We start from the raw sequence: 21,477 nt of genomic DNA, 5'->3' as shown, positions 1-21,477 counted from the left end.
GGGAGCGTTGCTCCATGTCACTGGTTAAATGAAGCAGCACAATACATCGCATTCACATTTTGCCATTTAAAACATAAATACCCAAAGCACGAATGAAACCACAGAACTTGCATGGCAATGCAGTATAATCTCAAGGGAATTTCACTTGAGTTCACAGACACACTAATGAAAATCTAGAGTAAGACTAAGCAGGGTTTTTTTCCCCAAACATTAAATATACAAAAAGTGGGGAGAAACAAATCTGTTTTGGTCTCACAAAATACTACCCTCCTTCTAGTTGCAATAATTATCTAGGCTTTTTTCAAGGTAACTGATGTGCCAACTGCAACCCACAGGTTGATTAAACTGGAGAAAAAGTACTTCTAGGTAAAATAAAGTTGCAGTATATTGGACAGAGGACAGACTTCTGGGGAAAGTGGAGAATTTAGAGTCACTCCCCATTGCTGAGTACTCTGTTCTTCAGATGAGAAGAATCAATGTTAGCAAATAAGATGCTCTGGGTGAGATTCACTGCACTTAACTTCAGCCAACTAAAATTTAAGCAACTTAGCTATGGATCATTATCCTCTAGTTTTCCTCAAGAGCCAATGGAGTCATTCACATCTCTCCAACAGGCAATTCATCTTATCCAAACACTAGTGTCAAAATCTAACTCTGGTGACCAAAGAGGGAGACCAAGTGATTGCCTTAGCCTAGGCATATCAGTCTTAAACAGTTGAAGATAGGTTATGATAAATCACATCCTTACAATTGGTCTGAAGGGAAAGCAAGGAAAACTGGAAACAAAGAAGCTACAAACATCACTGCAGCCTAATTTCAGGCTACAAACAGTCTGCTTCTAAACCAGCCTGTGCCCTGGAGGCTTATCATTGAAATCTTTAAAAGCTTGTCTCTTTTCTGCTTCTCCTCTCCCAGTCTTCCGATCACATAAACAGACAGAAGTTGGCTTTAAAGACAGGTATCTTGAAGTCAATCTATTCATCAGACAGCTTCCCATTTTAAGGATTCCTTAAAATGTTTTAGCACAGCTCTATTGTATAGGCTCTGAGCTCTTAGTCCACAATACCTCAAAATATAGATATATTTTTTTAACCTTAAAGTAGTGTTACTCTACAGAGGTGATAGATAAACTTTCAGTAGGCAAGAGATCAGCTCAGGGCAAGTCAAATGACTCTAAACAGCACCAGGGCTGGACTATGAACAAAATTCAGGTGTCTTAGCCATCCCCCCTTGACTGTCTGAAAGCATTCACAACCTCACAAGGAACAATGTAACACCACACAGAAGGAGATATAGACCATACTTCTTCCAAGGAGTTGTAAAACACTAATGAATAAGTCTTCCTATATTTTCAGGAAATCTGGCAATCCAAAGTGTCACATAAAATAAAAGCAAAGAAATACCCCTCTATACTTTTGTATTTTTGTTAGCAACAATTCTGTCATCAGCACAAAAGATTTGCAGTTTTAGAAACAGGGCTGATACCCATTGTTTTCTGCAGAAAAACATGGAAATGCATTAGTAACTAAAGTCTAAGCACTCTGGAAAATCTTTAAAGGCTAAGTTTGGTAAGTGGAATATAAGATGACATGATCCCAAGACATTATATGGTACCTCCAAAAGCAGAAAACAACTGAGAGAATCATTTAGCACCAGTTTTATTATGGAGCTACATTTATACCCACATTTTCAAGGAGCAAGCTATTGTGCACTCCATCCAATTGCTGCTGGAATTGCTCAGGATCACAACCTTCAGAAATGCACATCTGACTTTACAGTGAGTAAAATGGATAAAAATCACAGGCATTGCAGTGTTAACACAATATACGGACAGGAAACAACATACATTTTCGATATTAAGTACAAAGTCACAGTGCTAAAGACATGCTGATTTCGAATTTAGACTCCAGTCAACAGTCTGTTCTCACTCCACCTTTACATCATGAGTAGTTCTCCTGAGGCAGCCGACCTAGACCACTCAGTCCCCCTCCCCAGCAGTGGTTTTACACAAGACAAAAATCAGATGACTTCAGGTCATGCGTCTGTGGTTCATCCCAGTACCTGGAAAGAACAGCTTCCAATGGCTTCAAACAGCTGCTCATACAAATGCATGAATGCACAATATAGACTTCTCTGACTTGGTCCTCTAAACTAATATCTTATGTGAATTATTATTTTTTTACAGCAGAAACACTGTCTTGTTAGTCAGACCTTCTCTATACTATGCTTGTATATTGTGTAATACAGCAGGGACTTCAAACTGGGTCAGGGCCTCAAAGCCAGCTGTCAAAATATCCACTTGCAATATTCAAATAACTATTGAAGAGAGTCAGAAAATCAACTTGAGTATACGAGATGCCTAGTGTGGCTTAGAGAGCCACGGTGGTATGTGGAATATTGTAAAATGCAGCAATAAGGCTAAACATCTCCTTTGAAATTAATTTCATTTGGGAAAGTCTTATTTCTAGTTTCTCCTTCAATACCAGTATCTCACCCACGAATGGCTAACAGAAGAGCAGTATAGAGCACATCTAATCTTCTCTATCCTCGTTTCCATAGCACACAAATAGCCGAGAGTTACAAAATGGGAAGAGGAAAGAATCATGTTTATGACAATACAATTTCCAAGCATGTAGTGAACAGCAACGTAGCACATCTGGCACAGCCTGAAAACTGTATATGTGGAGGGAGTCCAACATACAGCAATGCAGAGAAGTAGGGAAAGATACAGTAAGAATGGTACTTACCAAAAAAAGCCTAAGCAGTTTCATCCAAATCTGCTGTGCATTTTCCCATGCACTGTTTTAAGCGCCAGGCAAATAACTGAGCCTGTTCACTAGAGGCAATTCTATCTCACTAACATACAACGACAACTGAAATTTTGTTTAGTTCTTAGCAGGCACTTCAAAGCAGGTGAATGACTGAATGGCTCACCACACAAATTAATATGCATCTATTCGAAAGAATCATCCCATGCTACATCAAACAAGCCACTGCTTAGGTTACCGTTCAGGCTACTTTATGATGGATTTTATTTTTTCCTTCTCAGTTATGCATTGCTATTTTGAAGACAAAAACATGAGGAAGAAATTCACAAAACTGTATCCTAGGATTTAAAAACAACATACTTGCAACTACATATTTCTTAGGCCACTGCACCTTCACAGTTTCTGTGGCAAAACCGAAGTCCTGTAAGATGGAGATGTTTGCTTTGCTGTGTGTAGGTAGCAAGGAGAGAAATCTATTTCAAAGATTAACTGTTCACATTTCTGTTTTCACAGGCAAACACAAACAGCGCTTGTTATGACTAAAGCTCACAGGTGCTGCACGAGGTTTTGCTTTCGGTTTTACTCAAACATGTCAATTCCTTCCCAACAGGAAAGCATCTCCAACTCAACACAGAACAAAACCTGGGCTCACGACTTTGTGCAAGACTGAACATATCTGGTCCGCTGACAATACATGAGGATTATATCATACATGAAGCAGCTGCAGTGCAGAGAGGATTGAGCATTAAAGATGCTTTTTTTTACACCTGTAGAAGACAAGAGAATCTTTAAATTTTGCTCTCTTAAGTACAGGACAAACACCTGACAGAAATTAGTTAATGGAGAGATTTGTCTTGAGGTTCTGAACATGGCACTAATGCTTGCTCCATCAGAGTATCAGGCATGGCAGAAAGTGACATTTGGTCAGAACTTGCATCCCTGCTTCTCAAAATGACAGACATTAAATGTGTCACAGCGCTTTAACTTTGTATGACCAGAACTAGACAATCATGATCTCATCACAGGGCCAGAGACTGGAGTCTCGTGACATGCAGTATGATATCAAATGGAATATACAGAAAATACCTTATATGAAGTGCTTAGTAAGAGGTCATCCATGCAAAATAAAATGGGTAAAGCAGTATGTCAAAAGCGCATCTAGAGGGGAGCAAGTCATTCAAGTGTCCCATGAGACCATACGGTGCCATGGCCATTTGTATTCTGGGTATAAAGCATTACCATTTCAAATATACACAGGCTTTAAAGTGATGTAAACGATTATACAAAGAAATGGAAGGGACAGTTGCAATTCATCCAAGACCTAGAATTGAAGGCCATCTTCAGCACAGGCCTAGGAAACGCAAGAGACGATAAAAATTTCAGCGATGAACGCAGAAGCAAGAATACGACAAACCCCTAAAACTGCATTACAATTCTACGTGTAGCTTTCAAAGCACTAAAGAAATCATAGAGCAGGAGAAGGTGCAAGACAGCAAGATGAGCAACAGCATGCAGGTGAAATGGTGCTTCCTCCTGCTTTACTGGCTGAAGTCAGAAAAAAGAGACCCCACTGGGCTCTCAGGAACTCTCTCCTCAAGAAAGAGCAGCTAGGTTGGAAAAGAATATTTTGAGAATGCTTTGGTGCTTAACGCAGCAACTTATACAGCAACTCTTTTGTGTCATACATCGGTCTGTTTACAAGTACATAGTTTTAAGGCGACCATGCAGACCAGGCTATATACGGCTGTCGGTCCTTGGTAGCTTATAAAAAATACTTACAATACAACAAAAGGTAAAAAGATGTTCTATATAGTCACATTTACCTACAGTTTCTTCCCATCTGACTGCTGTTCTCTTCCCCTGAAGGGCTGTTTGCACTCAACAAAAGTTGAGTGTTTCATTCTGGGGTTTGTTTCTGAAGGTGTCCTTTTGTGCAGAACACAATTCTCTCAGAACCAAGTAGTGAAATATGTAAACCTTCCATATGGACATCTTCTGTAAAATAGCTTTGTGTTTAAATGGGCTTTAGTTTGGACTTTCCCCCTTTCATTTGCCCTCATCAGTTGCAAGGCTGCATTTTGGTCAAGTTTCAAGACACATGATATGAATGTGCATTACTGTTGAGTGAAGTCTAAAAAAACTCTTGTTGATATTAAACAAGTGAGGGCTTTTCTCCCATGCTTAGCAAGTCATCTGAGGTGAAGTCCAGAGTCATAAGGTAAAGTGTTAGAAATGCAAACAGAAAAATCAAGGAAAAAAGTGGTCACTGAGTTTCTCAGTTTCCTTCTTACTCATTGAACTAGTCAATTTTCTCACAACTATGGACATATTGCCTCAGAACGAAAGCAGTTGCAAATCAGCAGCAACGTTGTTAGGATGCCTCATTTTGCGAAGTTTCAAGTTGTAATCCTAGCGTACCACAATGGCTCAGATGATGGCTCCCCTACAACAGTCCCAGTGCAGATGGAACAGTGACAGCGCTCTAGTTACATGTACCCATGAGAGCTTTGAAGTACCTAGCTTGATACAAGCCATAGCATAGCTGTAGTTGGAGAGAGTTCAGGATTACCTAACCCTCCTTTCTGGGCAGGATTTGTGGATTGCGCTTCCTCTGTGCTGCAACTGTTGTACTTGAGTCAACCTACTCGTATCTGGTTCAGGTGTGCCTATACCACACTGTACTGTAGTGCAAGCGCACATCTAATAAAACTCCTATGGGTCACGTGCCTTGTCTGTCTGTCTCAGTTTTTGTGCCTATTATTACAGTTGTATATATACTTGCCACTATCTTGGAGTCTAAATGAGGTAACTCAAGATCTACTCAGATACAACAATGGTTGGGTCGTTTGAGCACCTAGAAAGAGTAAAAAGTTAATTACTTGGTAACATCTCCACTAACATTGCTGCCACTTAAAACCATCATCCCCTTCTATCTCATACAAAATAGTTCTGTGAACTAATGGCATTCCTTTCAAACAAGAAAACAGAAATATAGTTGACAGAGCTGTAACAAAAGATGAAAGCAAGCAAAAAAAAAAAAAAAAAAAGAATCCCATGATTCAGACTTCAAACACAGACCTTAAAGAGATTTACTTCAAGCGTGTGCACCAAAGGCAAGTCACGTTTGCTCGAAGGGGCAGATGAAACACAATGTTTTTATCTGAGGTTGGCTCTGTAGGGCTGGGCTTGTGTTAACTTTCAATTGCAAGTAAGCCAGTATCTGAATACTGAATTATTCTTTTTTTGAACACTTCAAAAAAAATAATCCCCAAACAAACCGCAAAGTAATACCACCACAAACTGCACCTTCAGTCCCATCTACATAGCTACATTTCAGAGAGGGTTTTCAGGGTCCAGAACACAAGTGTTCTAGCTCTTCCTGTTTCTTAGGGGTTAGGAAAAGATCAGAAACTTTAGCCATATCACCCAATCGAGAAACTTATGCAAAGTGATCAGCCAAATAATGTTTACCGGAGGGGAGAGACAGATTTTCTTTCCTTTCCCAGGTAACCAATAGCCAGGAAGATCAGGTCCTTCAAAATAAGACTTCTATTTTTTTTAGCTGTAGTTTTAAAGCAATATTCTACAGTTTTGTAAGTGTTATGGAAAAAAATAAGTGAACTGTCCATATCAAATATAAAAGAAGTAGTGGGAGAGTAGGCTTTGTCAGGCGTAATTAAAAAATAAGCACCATACCATAAGAATTAAAAACGGTCAGGAAGAGAACCAAAGCAGACAGCTTCAAAAAAATGAAGTGCCTAGAAGGCAGGATTGGATCTGTTTCTCCAAACATGAGTTCAAAATTGTATATGACTGTTGAGTGAAATCTGGAGGAATTGCTTGTTGATATTAAGCAAAGGAAAGAGTTCTGCCATCAATACCTGTTAAAAGCAAAGAGTAGTTTGCTTATATAAAAATAAATTTTGACATACTTTTCTGGTGCAGAACAGATTCTGAGCAAGACGTAAAGCACAGCTTACTTTTACCTTTTTATATCTATAGGAGTGAATTTCACTCTATTATCTTTTACTTTTATTCACTAAACTATTTAATCAGAAACCCATAATTCTTGTAAGAAAAACCCAACTTGGCGAGTTTCAATACTGAGCTGGCAAAATCCAAGCATTTCAAGTAACACACAGGGCTAAAGCTAAAGAGAGCATATAGCCTTGAAATGGGATGGGGTACATATAGGTGTGCAAACACACCTTTCAGAAACTCAGGCCATTTAGTCAGGGAACAATAACTCTAATGAAGTACGACTTCTCCATATTTCTACTTTCAGCTTTCTCTGGGGGTCAGAATATTCTTCACATCACTCCTGCCCAATCTTTCCTGGAAGTCAGCAAGACTGGGAAAGAAATGCAGGCAGCAGTTGGGATGTCATTGGGTGCCAAGTGGCACCATTTGAGTTGTTCAGATTAGGAAAGGCAAATAACATCTCTGCTGCAGAGGGCTCGAGGTCCATTTTGGGGACACCTCACCACTTTGCCTTCATCAGTGTAAGATGCACCTAAATTCTGAATTGGGAGCAGCTCCATAAGCAGAGGGAATGTATCAAATCAGTCCTTGGAAGAACACAAGCACAAAAGCGTTTCCTGAAATGAAAACCTCCTGCAATTAATACTGCAGAGATGTTTCCTGAAAGTTTCTGCTCTAGTACATTTTTCCAGACCATGGCAAAATAGCCATAGTGAAAACAGCATTCATGCATCAGGTGCACTAATCTGAGGTTGGAAAGTAAAAATCTATTTTTGGCACAGTGACAGGAAGAACAGCTGACGGGCAGAGGGATTCAGAGGCGCCATGCCAGTTCCAGAAGGTCAGAGGACCAGAATGGACAATGCAAGCTGGGTCCCTGAGATGGCTTTTGGCACTATCCCATCTAATCCTCTGCATAACCTCAGGGAGAAGAGCAAACTAGCTGGAATCAAGACAGGAATATCTGGCATTATTTTGGAAGGATGGTATCTGCCAGAGACCTGGGATAACAAAGTATTCTTCAGAATAAAAAACCAAAACAACAACAAACAAAAAAACCCCGAACAAAAAAAAATCCAATACCAGCCCCCCAAAACCACACAAAATTCCATCTCTGAAAGAATATTTGACCAAATTAAGAATTCAAGAGCTTTTTTCTCCTCACTTGGGAGGAAGCAGAAACACTGGAAATATGCGGTCTCCATGCATTTGCCTCACTGTTCTTTCCTGTGTCCATGCAGAAAGCCAGTTTCTCCCATCTTACAGTTGGCACTAGGTTAATCACAAAGCAAGAGCGGCTACAGAAAGCAACCTAGACAGGAAGCTAGACAGACAAGAATTAGTTAGAATTTAAAGCCACATTTGACACTATGACAAATATTTATCATTATTCCCAAAGAAAAAGTAATGGCATGAAAGGCTTTTAAGTTATGGATAATATTACTGAGAAAATAGTGTAAAAGACTAAAACCAAATCAGCCCCAAACTTCTGGTGAAACAGCAAGCTTCAGTTTGCAGCGAGAAAAATCAATGCATGACACGCACACGTGTCCACAGCACTATATACAAAACATGCAAATACATGAATGCTAGACAAAGTAATTCTCACTAGCCTGCAATATGAACACGAGAAGTTGAATTTATTCTTTAAACTGCTGGAAAACAGAACCACCAAATATGAAGACAACAATGTCAGGCGATGTTGAGACGTCTCCTCAAAAAACTTTAAAACTGTTTTTCTCTGTTTCAAAGGTGTTATGATAACTGAAAGCCTGCTGAATACCAATAATAAAAATATTTCTCATACAGTACAGACAAGAGATCTTTAGTCGTCAAGATCTCATACTAACAGAAACGTCGCTATTCACGGATGAATCAAAATGCCCCTCTCGACTCTGGAGGCTTCTTAAACCTATCCAGGAATAGGAAAATCAAGAATAAGGATAAGGATTTTAAGTGCCCAATCAACTTTGCAGAAATGACTCATGTCCCAAATAATCCAAACACTTAAAAATGCTGTCTTTCACCAAATTAGAGCTTTTTTTTTTTGTGATTATCAGCATTTTAAAGGTCTTTGTACAACTTTTGACACAGAAAGGTTACAAATAAAGACCGTAATCTTTATCAATTTACTGTCCAAAAAAAGGACAGTAAAAAGAATTACAGCACAACTGGCAGAACTACAGTGAACATTTGTGGTTTTAAAATATTAATATGTACATATACACACATGCAGGCATGTATTCTACAGAAGACACACATATAATTATGGATCTTGCACAGGCACGTAGAGACGCCACGTATCTAGTATCTACATAGGCAGATGTACAAAGCATCTTGCTTGTTGCCTGAGAGAGTTAAGTCCAAATTGTAAAAAATGGTTTTCAACAGTCAAGTGACATAACTTGGAACTCAAAAGATGCAATGTTTGGTTGCCACTGTTCCATTACCCACTTGCATCTCACTCCATCACCCTTCACAGCCAGTAATGCCAGCCTCAGGCCTGGCTATCTTTTGCAGAACTCTTTGCTTAACAGATTCACGCTTTTGGACCTTGCATTAGTAGCAAGACACAACACGATTTCTTTTTCTGCACACATTTCTCTGCAGAAGATCAATAGTGATCTGGAGTGCCTCAGTTGCTGGAAGTGGGATCCAATTTGCCTAAGCCTGAAACATCTATGGTGCATCTACTTACATGTATGTACACATGTATGCATGTAACCATCCTTCACCTAGGCACTTAACTCATTTCATACTCAAGAGACAAACAGGCACTTTCAGAGTAGGGTTCATCTCATCCAAGGCAAATATCTGAATTCAAAAGAATCCTTTTACCCATTTCTCCCTCTCCACCGCCTACAGATACCTGACTAGCTCAGGCAGTTTAAAGGTGAGGTAGACAAATCTTGTCCAGGCTACCCAGCCCAAGCTGCTTTACAAACTTGTTTTCAGAAGACATTGAACTTTCTGAAAAATTAGATACTTCAAAGGCAAAACCCAGAAACCTACTGAGATTTCAAATGCCCTCAAAATGTTTAAACAATTTTGAGAATACAGATGCAAAGTAATCTTCCAAAATGTCATGTATACACAGACAACTCAAAATGTTGTCCAGTTAACAAAGCTTCTATAGCACTATGATCAGCACTGCATTAGGTGCCACTTCAGTAAACACCATACTCTACAGTTTTACTGTATCTTTGGTATCTAGTAGGTTCAAACATACACTAGAGGAAAGGAAAAAAAGCAAATTATTGATTCAAAGGCAGTGAAGTTACGTATGATTAAATTTAAAGAGGACTTCATACGTTTATTCAGCTACCTGACGGATCAAGTTTGTTCCTAATTTCTGCATGAGAACACCTATTGTTATGGAGGAAAAATATTACACTTCAGTAACTTCTTAGGAATAGGAATTATTTTTATGTTTAAGTAGTAGACCTTTACTGTTTAGAACTGCACTGTGCTGAAATATGGTTCCACCAATTTTATCAGCTCTGATTTTCAACACCTCCTCTCCTAGCCAATGTGTCTTGCTGAAAGGTTGCTGATGGAACTGTTTACTTTCCAGCATGAAAGGCTATCCTGTTCAGAAATTTCTTAGGAGATCCTTCTAATTAATTAGCCTATAGTTCCCACATCATTTTATTTCATTCTTTTCATTTTCATTCTCTAGGTTGTGGGGCTTTTTTTATCTGTGTTTTTTGTTTGTTTATTTTAGAAAGCTCCCAAAGCTCTTGCAAGCAGAAATATTTCTTGCTCTCTCGGCAATAGATGCTTTTTGGACGCTTTTGCTACTGAGAAATTTTTTTGGCTCTCCAGAGGACAATTAAACAATGACAACTTTGTATTCATTCCAGAGTATAATTCTACTTTTGAACATTTCATTCAACTAACGTGATACTGACCACAACTTTTCATCCACAAGGCAATGTAAGTCAAGTTCAGCCTCATGTCAGCTTGCACTGGCTGACCCAAGTCCTAGGAGGTGCAATGTGATTAGGTAACCAGTTCTCTTTCAGGCTGACTACATGGATGGATTCAAAGCTGCTTCTCCACTGGCAATCAGCAAAGGTCTTAACAGGATTTAAGCAGTGAAGGCAAGTTTTGAAGGTAAGGGCAAGGGGACCAATTGCTTCTCTTTGAAATGAGAAAAGAAGCCATGAGGAAAAAAGTTTGGCTGTAGCTGAGAGCAAAAACCTGAGTCATGACTAATTCCTCCATTTCCAGCTATTAGCTTTGCTCCTCTTAGCACTGTGACTCTAAACCTTCTCATTACAGAGGGAGATTACCCTGCACAAAGCAAAAATATAATCCTCCATCCTGAGCTCTGAAGGGGTCTGGTCAGACCTTCCATCCCAGTAAATGGCAGAAACCATCACAAGAAGCAGCAGACAGCAGGGGACTAAACCTCTGAGTGCTGCCTGCATTACTAGCCAAAGGCTACTCACCGACTCTGCCATTTCTACATTTTCCCACCTCGTTTTGACTATTTTAGCTATTTATATTCTTATCTCTTTAGGCCAGAGAACGTCTTTCACCACCCCCTCTACTACATGGTCTGACCTCGCATTATGCCCATGGATGTTGTGCAATGAAAAGAAATAAAGAACTCTCAAAATCCCTGTTTTATTTAATCATCCATAAGATTAGAGTCACATTGCTCTGTAAGTCTGGAACTTAAGAAAAAAGTGAATAAACACTCTGCAGTGAAGGCGTTATTGGGTTCTGGAATCTTGGCTCATCTGTATATTTAGAATATACTTGAAAAATGAACATTCAAATTTAACATAAGATGAGACATCATGCACTTACTTAACTGTCCTTTCTCACATGGTGACTGATATGAAATAAGCCCATCCTACTTTATTCAGTCATAAAAAGAACTCAGGAAGGGAATCGTGAAGGTAAAGACAACTTTTTATAGGCCTGCTTTACAAAGCGATTCCACAGGCAAATGCTCCTCAGTGCTTTTGTTTCCCCATCTACAGAGAAGAGACATGTGTCTATCCCAGGGAAGATTTTAAAAGTCTACAGTTTATAGCAGTAATTCATACCAAATCCTTAAATTAATGGCCATATAGGAAAGAGTAAATAAAAGAATACATAGTGAAAGTAGAATTCGGTTAAGGATGTTCAGTGCAGAGAAGCCATGTTAAAAGCCACTTTAGGCTTCCTGAATGCATATGAGATCTGTTGAGACAAAAAGCTATTCCTAAGAGTCAGCGCTGATGTCAAAATTTCTGCTGTACAGACCCTGAGGATTAAGTTAAGCACTGAATTCCAGAGTCAGGAGAACAGCAGCATTCTGTGAGCGTGACATTTCTGTCTGCATGGAGGGGTATGACTCAGAGGGCTTTAAAAGGCAACTTAGTCCCTCTTTTCCTGGAGCCGAGATACGCTATGAACTGAGATTCTTTTTAGTTCATTTTGGTACTTATCTCTTATCTTCCATTTTCTGCAACCAGCATTTTTTTTCCTCCTGAAAGATGTCTTCTGTCCCCTTTCCATGCTGTCCTCATCCACAAGGATTTCTGCAGACCTCTGCATGAAGACAGCATTAGCTGCAAGGATATCAGAGCAACCTCAAATTTGCTCTGCACCTGCACATCAGTACTGTCTCTTTCAATCTTTCTCTGCCAATAAAGGATTTTATGGAATTGCAGGTGGTTTACTTTCAGTGCAGGACGCTAAGAGCTACACTATGTAACTATAGCAACAACTACTGTGAAAGCTCTTGATTTTTATTGACATGCCTCACATAACCTCATGGAAAAATTTATACAAATGCAGAAACAGAAAATTAAACATTCCAAAGGCCAAAGGAAAATATTGTGGTGATCTGCATCTTTATGCAGTGCTTAAATACTTTCCCCATGGTAATTTGTTTCTTTTACTGTACAGTGGTAACATTAAAATAGCATTTTAAAATTCACAGTTTAAACAGTAATTTAAGCCTCTTAAACATAAGATACGCATGCAATCAGCTCAGAAAACACTGTAGCACATTGCTGTATTTGACAAAGATTTGGCATTGAGAAACTGACACTACACACACAGAAGAAATAAGGTCCACACATTTTTTTCATAGAGAGTAATAAAAATTTTCATAGGGATATACTGAATTATTCATCTCTTACAGACAAAACAAAAAGATGCCTCTTTCTAAAAGATATTTCTCTATCCAAAGGATATATGGAGTTTCCTGTGCTCACAGCAGCTGAGGACTGTGTGAAAACGATACTAAGATGCTATGTCCCAGTCTTAGAAATCTATGACTTGATAGATAAGTTTGACATTCCAAATCCAATAAAACAGTGTCAAGCTCTCAGCAAAATACGAATATGCCATAGTCTGAAATGGCTGTAAGTATCCTGGAAAGCTACCAAATCACTTATGTTGAGCTTGAAAATGTCACCTCTAAATGTGCTTCCAAGGCCATAAGCCACAGTGCTGGAAAATCGGTCCTTGCTAAGGGCCAACATTTATAGCCTTAACTTTTACTACATTACTTCAGTTCTCTCCAACAGCTCAAACAGTACGAACCAAAAACACTTCCAAAGATTTTAACAATAACTATCAGATGAAGAAGTATTCCTGCTAAAGTCTTGAACTTATTGACAAAGTGCATTTGCATGGTCACAGAAATAGCCAGTTTTGCAGTCAATGAATCAGACCAAAACACTTCACCCCAGTTGCCAGTTATTTCCCATTTTCAGCACTGCTGCCATGATTTATTTTTCTAAAAATGTACAGTAATCCCAACCATTTTTTTATTCTAATGGTCATCCAAACAAAAAACATTTAATAGCAAGGTTTAAGGAAAATTACTGAGCTGTTAATATAGCTTTTCTGAATCTAATACTCTTGCAGTACACAATGCAATCTAAGCTGCCTGGAAAGGAGGAAAATGATGTGTTGCTATGGAAACAGGAAGGCACATGTTTAGGTTGCTCATCCCTGAAGAGCTGCCCCACCAATATCTTTAAAGCCTGCTAATAAAATTTTAATCAATAATTAGAATAAAGTGAATTTCACCTCCTTTTTGACACCAGAATCTTGTTTCAGACATTGTCAAGCTCTTTGAATGTTCCCTGCATCCAACTATGCCCTACAACATGAAGAATGAATTTGTGCACAAACAAAAATGTTAATACGCACTTGTCTAGTTCAGCTACTTAAAATGATTATTGCACCCAGCAATAGACACCAGCTTCCCAATTTAAAATCTTGTGCATGTAGGAATGTGGTTTTTAATTTATTCATTCATGTGCTATACCTCCCCCTTAAAAAAACCCACAACAAAACCAAGACCCAGCCAAAACGAAACCACTAAAAAAAGCCACCACCAACAAAAACCGACTCTCTAGTTATTACCAGCTTAAGGCCATTGACCAGTGATATGCCCACTGAGAATGTGGCAACTAGCCCAGTACTGGTTTCACTATTGTAATAGCAGAGAATCTGGCTCCAAACATGCAGCCATTAATTACCTGTACAGATAACTCTGTCTGTACATCTATTTGTTATTACATTGGGAAATCAATAAGCAAGACTTTGTTAACACTATTTACTTATCTATTAACTCATTCTTTATAAATAGTTAAGTACAATGTTAAGGATATCAGAGTATGCTAATAAACAGTTAACGAGCTTTGGATCACAAAACAGTAGCGCAAAGCTGAAAAGACAAGAAATCCCTATTGTGAGCAAAAAAGGTGCATAACAGATTTTTTTTTTTTATGTAGTCATACATTATCCATTATTCTTTTCAAAATTTCAATTAATTTTCCATTAATGTATACGATATTTCTCTGTTTCAGTATTCCTGGTGGAAGGACTCCAGTGGGCCATGCTGACAGTAGGAAAACCAACTCCCACACCTGCTAACCATGAATCTTTACTGCACTGAGATTTTGAACGAGAATATTAGAAATCCCAATGTCAAAGAGATATGAGTGACAACAGGCACAATACATCCTTTAAAGAGGACACACTTATCTGGTTTCAGCTTCAGAGATTTAGAGTAGAGGTGATTTTCAACACTCTTCTCTCAGAATTTGCCATCACTTTCAAGAATACAGTCCCTCTATTTGCTGGTGTATTTGGGCTTGAGGTTTTCTAGAAAAACCCTGACACTAATCTCCTGTTCAACTGTACAAGATTTTTTGAAGTGTTTGTTATTTTTAAATTTAACTTGAAATACACCGATTTCCTCAAAGAGGAGGAACAACACTCCCATTTCCTTTTCCTGGCTTTGTAATTAATATGAAGACATAATAATTGCAGGCACGACCCTCCTCCGAACCAGGGTGCCACTGTGTAGGCATTACGCAGTAGCTGCACACACGGTTTCAGCCTGCAGCTGAAGTTGGAGAGATTTTCATTTTTCATGAGTGCACTAAAGTATTCGAAAAAAAAAAATAAATCCAAAACCTTTTAGGACCAGCATTTCCAAAAGGTAAGTAATTGCACTTTGCTCACCTTAGGAATGCTTAGCACATTCAGAAATCCATTTTGAAATTCTATTTTGTTTTTATAACAGAACATACAATATCAGATAAACGGTAAGTTAGAACAATTTACCTTTATAAATCTTATTTCACTGAGGCTTATAAAAATGAATTCCATCAAAACTCTTCAGAATAAACATTCAGTTCTTGATGGGATATATTTATCCAGAAACTTGAAGGAACTAAAATTGTTTTGATTTTCCATCCTAAATAGTTCTATTTTTGAATATAGACAAATTTTTGATGTATCACTGAAAAGTCAGCATTTTTTCAAGAGAAGACAAACATGACAAAAAAGTTTTTAAAAATCTTGATTATTTTTTTTTTTAAAAGCTACAATATTTTCCAGTTGCTTTCATTTTCAAAGCACGTTTCTTTCCCTAAGGTAGCCACTGTGATTTGAAAGGATTTTTTTGCTTACAGCTAAACAGATGATGTTTACTCACATTACAAAACTCCTGTCAGACAATGCCAGCGTTATTCAACCACCTTCTCTTAGGAGACATCTTACACAAGGGACAGCAGGGTCGGGACAGAGTCACACACTGTCTGGAAAGGCTCACACACAGTACAGACAGACTGTTCCTTCTCCAATCATGAAAAAAAAAACCCAAAACACACAACTGAAAACGATCATTACCATTTGGCTGCTCCCTGGGCATTTGTGCTGGCTACCAAACTATTTTCAAACGTCCTTCCATTCAGGCATCTCTCTCCTGAGCATCAGTCACAGTTACAACAGTTACAGATGCAACAGTGCTAGCTCTGGCTTTCAACAGAAAATTTTGGAGACAAACAGCTTAGGGAAAACAGACACATTGACGGTGACGTTTGGAGTCTGGTGCCTCCAGTCTTCCTTCCTCAGGAAGGCTTCCTTTTAGTCATGATACTTTAGGCACTTCATATGGCTTTTACTGCCTAAAAGCCAGTGTGTGGCTTCACCATTCTCCTTTTTTCCATGTCTGTATTTTAAACCCAACCTTTTGTTCAGAGCTTTCATGGATCCCAGACAGGAACAGCCTTCAGGACATGGAATAACTTAGGGCTGGATCTCTGGAGAACACTTGCTGTAGCCCTCTGCTTGAGTGCTTATCACCACACTACTCCTATGCCTCGAAATTACTGCACCGCTGTGATAACACTTTGCACCAGGCACTGTATGCAGAGAAACTGCTGGGTACAACTGGGCAAACTGAGGCAGCTTAATGTTTGCTCATCTTAACTGGATTTCCCATTTTTCCAAACTCGCAGGATCTTGCATTTCCTCTTCTAGCAATTCTCTGCAGACAACAATCCTCTTTCTTTGCTTAGAAACTCAGTGTGACTCTGCAAAAAATCTTCTGCACTAGCAGCCTCCAAATTGTATCATTTTCAGAGAGGGTTGGGTTTCAGCTTTTTTTTTTTATTTATTTTTAAATTTTAAAAGCACATACAAAGCTCATTTCTGCAGATGGAGTAAAATGTACCACGTGAACCAGGCAGAACAGCTTTCTCATTGGACGCTGAAGGGTTGCTATGATTCAGACACTATGCTTTCATATTTAAATTTTCACAAGCTACAGATATGCTGATATAAGAACAAACGTCAGAAGGTTGATCTATTCTGAGATCCATGTCAGAAGAAGGTCGACACCACACTTTGAAATCAGGTTCTATTTCTGTCTATTGGAATTTGACAGATTTCAGTCATTTGAGAAGGAAAAGATTGCCAAAGAGGAATCCAACAGTATAGGGCAGCTTTCAGACGATCACTAGGAGACACTATACTGTCATTTCCTTTGTCCTTGGTGGAAAATGTGAAAAATAGCAAATTGCTTTATTTATACACATTGGGCTCCTTTGTCCTCATTTTTATTTTCAAAGTACACTTTTTACACAGATTCACATTTACTTACTGCTTGAATTTTGCAATAGCATCATACCACTTAAGCCCACCCAGGACATTTACTCTGCAGTGTTATTTTTGCCTTCTCTAAAATTTGGCAGATCCAGAAAATGGTGAGATTTGACAAGCTCCCTATAGCTCAGGGCATCAGAACTGTGAGGCCTCAATGTGTCTGGGTTTGGTTTGGGGGTGGTTATTTTTCCTTTCTTTCTTAAGGAAAGAAACCTTTATGCTGATCCTAGTCTTAAACACTGCATCCTGAACAGTGCGACAACTGGGGAAAACAAGATCTACAGTGTCAGCCACTTACATGTGTTCTCACGTAGTCACCATCTGTTTGGTAGTCCCAGAAGTCAGCAGCTCGTACCACAAAAAGCACTGTCATATTAAACACCCTGCTGACATAGAGACCACGGAGTGAGGGACTGAGCCCGCTAGCTGCTGAGCCATCAGGTTACGGCCTCAAAATGTACCAGCAAAGAACCACTAAAAGATAGTCCTTCAAGGTCTTTTCCTTCTCTTCCTTTTCCCAATTACAGGCTTCACTGATGATGAAACTGCTGCAGCTCACATTCTATAAATTTGCTAAACAACTGCGATTTTACAAACTTGCAAATCCACAAACATTTCTTATTGCATGTGTTTGCAAGAACGAATATATGTCGAGAACGAAACAAAAAAAAAAAACGTAGAAAGAAAGAGGCCATACTCCTTGTCAAAATAAGCCATTTGTCCTTTATCCAGTACAGCAACTGATTGTTAATTGAGTCAAATAGGACTTGGGAACCATTTTGAATGGCCAAAGGGATCGTCTCCCAGGCCCTCACGGAGGAACAATCCAAACCTTTGCTGTATGGTAGGACACGGTTTGCTTTCTCCAGCTTGAACGGCCTATGTACATGTGCGTGGGGAAGCCCTGGCCTTGGTATCATGGCCATTCCTAAGGGATTAAACAACGCAGTGGGCCCTTCATGACCATATTGGTCAAGCTCTGATCCTAAGAGGGGAAAAAAAAAAAACCTCTGATGACCAACGTGCCAGTACATGATCACAACACTTGTAGTCCCAGTGAAGGACTTGGGACTGGCACCTGCAAAACATAGTAACAAAAATTTCTGTCATCTCAAATGGGAAGAACAAGCAGCTCAAAAGGGATACCTTGCTCACTCTTCTATACAAACACACACATAAAATATATATATATATATATATAGGTTTACATCAAAATATGGATTTATCAAACCATTATTTCCTGGTATGGCACCTCATTTACCTGAAAAGAACTAGAAATTCTTCACATCCACGTTATTTGTGACATGTTAGTCTTCTACTTGGAAATCTTATCATGTCAATTTGTTTCGCAGGAACAAGAGGGTCTGACAACCTCCAGTCTCATGCTTGAGTTGATGTTGCCAGCAGAGATGATGATGTAGCATTTGCATTCCATAATTCCTTTCAGCAGATTTCTGTTTTTACAGAAATATGCCACTTATTTTTATGCTATGTATATGTACATCTTTTTTCTAAAGCTAGTTCTGGAGCACTTAAATCTGCTTATAAACGTAGAAAGACAATTTTCCTAGGCATGCAGTTCCTTTTCTAGCAACTACTATTTGACAGCTGAACTCTTTCTTTCTCCCTTTCCAGCCTTGTAAAAAGAGCCATGTAGCAGACTCTGCTCATTGGAGGTATCACCCAACATAACTGTTTCAGTAATGAGAACCTTGTTTCCCAAAAAAAGTAGCCCAGCAACTTGCAGAAGTGTCAGCATAGAGACAGAAGCAGAGAATCCTGGAAAAGCCTCCAAGATCATTCTGCCAAGTTTTACATTTTGATCACTGAGCTCTCAGCTCCTAAGCAGACCACGATAGCAGATAGCTCATGCAATCTCAATTCATTGTGACCTAAAGATCATACCAGAACAGTACTAACACTATTTCTCTTTCGGTAGCATCAAAAGGACCTCTGCCAAGAATACCAGACACTGTCCTGCCCTGCGTTCCCAATACGCATCAGTAGGATGTAACAGAATAACGATGGCAAAAGCTGATCATTAGTAATTCAGAATCCACTTTTATGTTCACACAGCAAGAAAGCCACTGCACTTCACGCTGACACAAGGGCTGGGTTGCCAGGGGACTCAGGCCAGGCGGAGACCATCACAGGAACAGTGTTGTGTTTCTCCAGAGAACTGCCATATGCCATGCAAGATCTTTCACTGCCTTGTGCACTGGCCTGCCCTCCAAGCACTGCTGCTGCTTCCCTAACTTGCCTTTCTAAGGTAAATCCCAGCCTTGATCTTGGAACTGCTTTCAGGGCTACACAGAGAACACAAAGAAACATAATATGAGATGGCCAAACCCAAAGGAGATAAGACAACCCAAGGGAGGCAGACAAATACAGGCACTGAAGGGTTAGGGGCAGTCAGAGCAGCTTCACAACTAAACCTCCTTGGCTGGAGACAGACACGCACAGGACTGACAATGAGCAAGCGGAAGTTTAACAACATTAATATCAGCTAAGAGCAGCAGGAGGAGATGAACAGGCTTTCTTCACGCTGCAGGGGATCAGAGAGAATTCAGAAAACAGAAACAGATTCAATTTAGTATAGTAAATTAAAGGGAAATCAAGAGAAAAATCGGGGTCAATCCAGTATGCACATGGCATTCTCATTGACATACAAGTAGACAACAAGACTTTTTACATGTCAGAGGTCTCCAGAAATGAGCAGCATCCAGAAACTCAGCAGATGGTCTTGAAAAAAATGGCCTGTTCACTTCAGAGCCCCAGTGGGAGCTGAGCCCTTTCAAAATAACTGGAACATTCTCTAGCTATCAAGCAACCACCAGCAAAAGGGGTGAATTTGCTTTCACAGCATTTCCTCTGGTTCATTCCAAGTTTTCCCTGCTCATTTGTATATCTTCAATTCAAATACCATTCTTTTTTCCATAACTGGTCTTGCATTTAGCAGCAGGGGAGGAAACGAGCACAAACAAAAGCACTCAGTGATTCGGCCTCAGAAACGCATCTGAATCTGCAGCTCCAGGACTCTGACACAGCAGCACTGAAAAAGCTTGCTGCTTCCCTTGACGTTCAAGGACAGTGGGGCACATCGGTCTGTGCATTTGTATTCCCTGCCACTGCATTGGCCTGGCCTTTCTCCTCGCTCCCCCAAGCACAGACATCATCTCATCATTGGAGAGATGACCTGTGAGCAAACTGCATTGCAGCCTGCGTTGGCTGGGAACTGAGCCCGAGGTGAGAGGAACAACATGTAACAGAGCTACGCGAACAACAGACATCTACAGCTCTTGACATGCCTGGATGTCAAGACATACACTCTCTCTGCTGCAGTGAAGACTCACCAGCAGATGTATAATGTTGCTGCAGTCTCCAGAAACACCCTTTGTCTCTGCTGTATATGTAATACTAGAGTGCAGGCTTGTTTACTTCAAAAAAAGATAGAGAAATGGGTGCATTGGTAGCAAAATATTTTTCTGTGCCTACTGCAAATCTGGTATCTCTCACTGACCACAAATACAGAAAAGAAAGTACCTGGGAGAGGGAAGATAAGGCTTTGCTAACAGCCTAATTTTAATTTGGAAGTGAAGGGAGCCCTCATTGAGAAAAAAGGCAGAGGAGATAAAGATAAGATCAGAGATGGTGAAAAAGCATTCATAAAGGGCAAGAGGGAAAGAGGAGAGGAAATCAATCACAAGCACAGACAAGATCAAACGGCAGCATACCAGTAACAGCCGTATTTCCTTGGGAAAAAAGGCTGCAGGATGAAGAGACAGCACAGCACCATGCTGTGAGGAGTGCTGCTCTCCGCATCCATTGCATAGGAGAGAGTTGTTCTTTCTCCATAGCAACAAGATACTTAAAAGCCAATCTGGAGACTGAAGACCAGCTTAAAAACAAAACACAACATGTATCGATTTATTATCTCTATTTTAAGCCTCAGCTGTGAAGTACACAGGATAGCATTTGTTTAGCCTGAGGAAGAATCTTCACGGAAAGCTCTTTTCTCTCTTTATACCTCCCTGTCTCAGAACCAACCCTCGGGGTGAAGCAAACTGTGGCTCTTAAGCATGCTCCCTAGTCTTAGGTAATGCCAAATGCATTAGGCACAAACACACCTTGCAGCAGCCTGAGGTGCTCACAGCTGAAGCCTACTGGCTGCTGCTTTTTGCAGAGACTGCAAGAAGGCATCAATACCTCCCTACTCTTCTCACAGGACTTGGGGAGGGAGAGAGTCACAGCCTTTTGCTGCAAAAAAATACATCAAATAATAATAATTTTAAAAAACCCCACCCAAACCTCCAAA

At 39.7% G+C, this 21,477-nt stretch overlaps 2 protein-coding genes across 4 annotated transcripts in view; one reads left to right on the top strand and one right to left on the bottom strand.

The window, feature by feature from the left end:
- KCNC1 (potassium voltage-gated channel subfamily C member 1) overlaps positions 1-3,560 on the top strand; it is a 128,797-nt gene extending 125,237 nt beyond the window's left edge. The window contains exon 4 of the mRNA XM_086613152.1: positions 3,379-3,560. Within this exon, the coding sequence (XP_086469278.1) occupies positions 3,379-3,560 (182 nt within the window). The remainder of the gene's footprint in view (positions 1-3,378) is intronic.
- SERGEF (secretion regulating guanine nucleotide exchange factor) overlaps positions 1-21,477 on the bottom strand; it is a 160,965-nt gene that overhangs the window by 5,836 nt on the left and 133,652 nt on the right. The gene's annotated exons all lie outside the window — the stretch shown is intronic.

This window comes from Tauraco erythrolophus, chromosome 6, assembly GCF_009769465.1.
Source record: "Tauraco erythrolophus isolate bTauEry1 chromosome 6, bTauEry1.pri, whole genome shotgun sequence".
NCBI lineage: Eukaryota > Metazoa > Chordata > Aves > Musophagiformes > Musophagidae > Tauraco > Tauraco erythrolophus.
The sequence above is the reverse complement of the archived record's forward strand: the minus strand, read 5'-3'. Positions and strand labels throughout refer to the sequence as shown.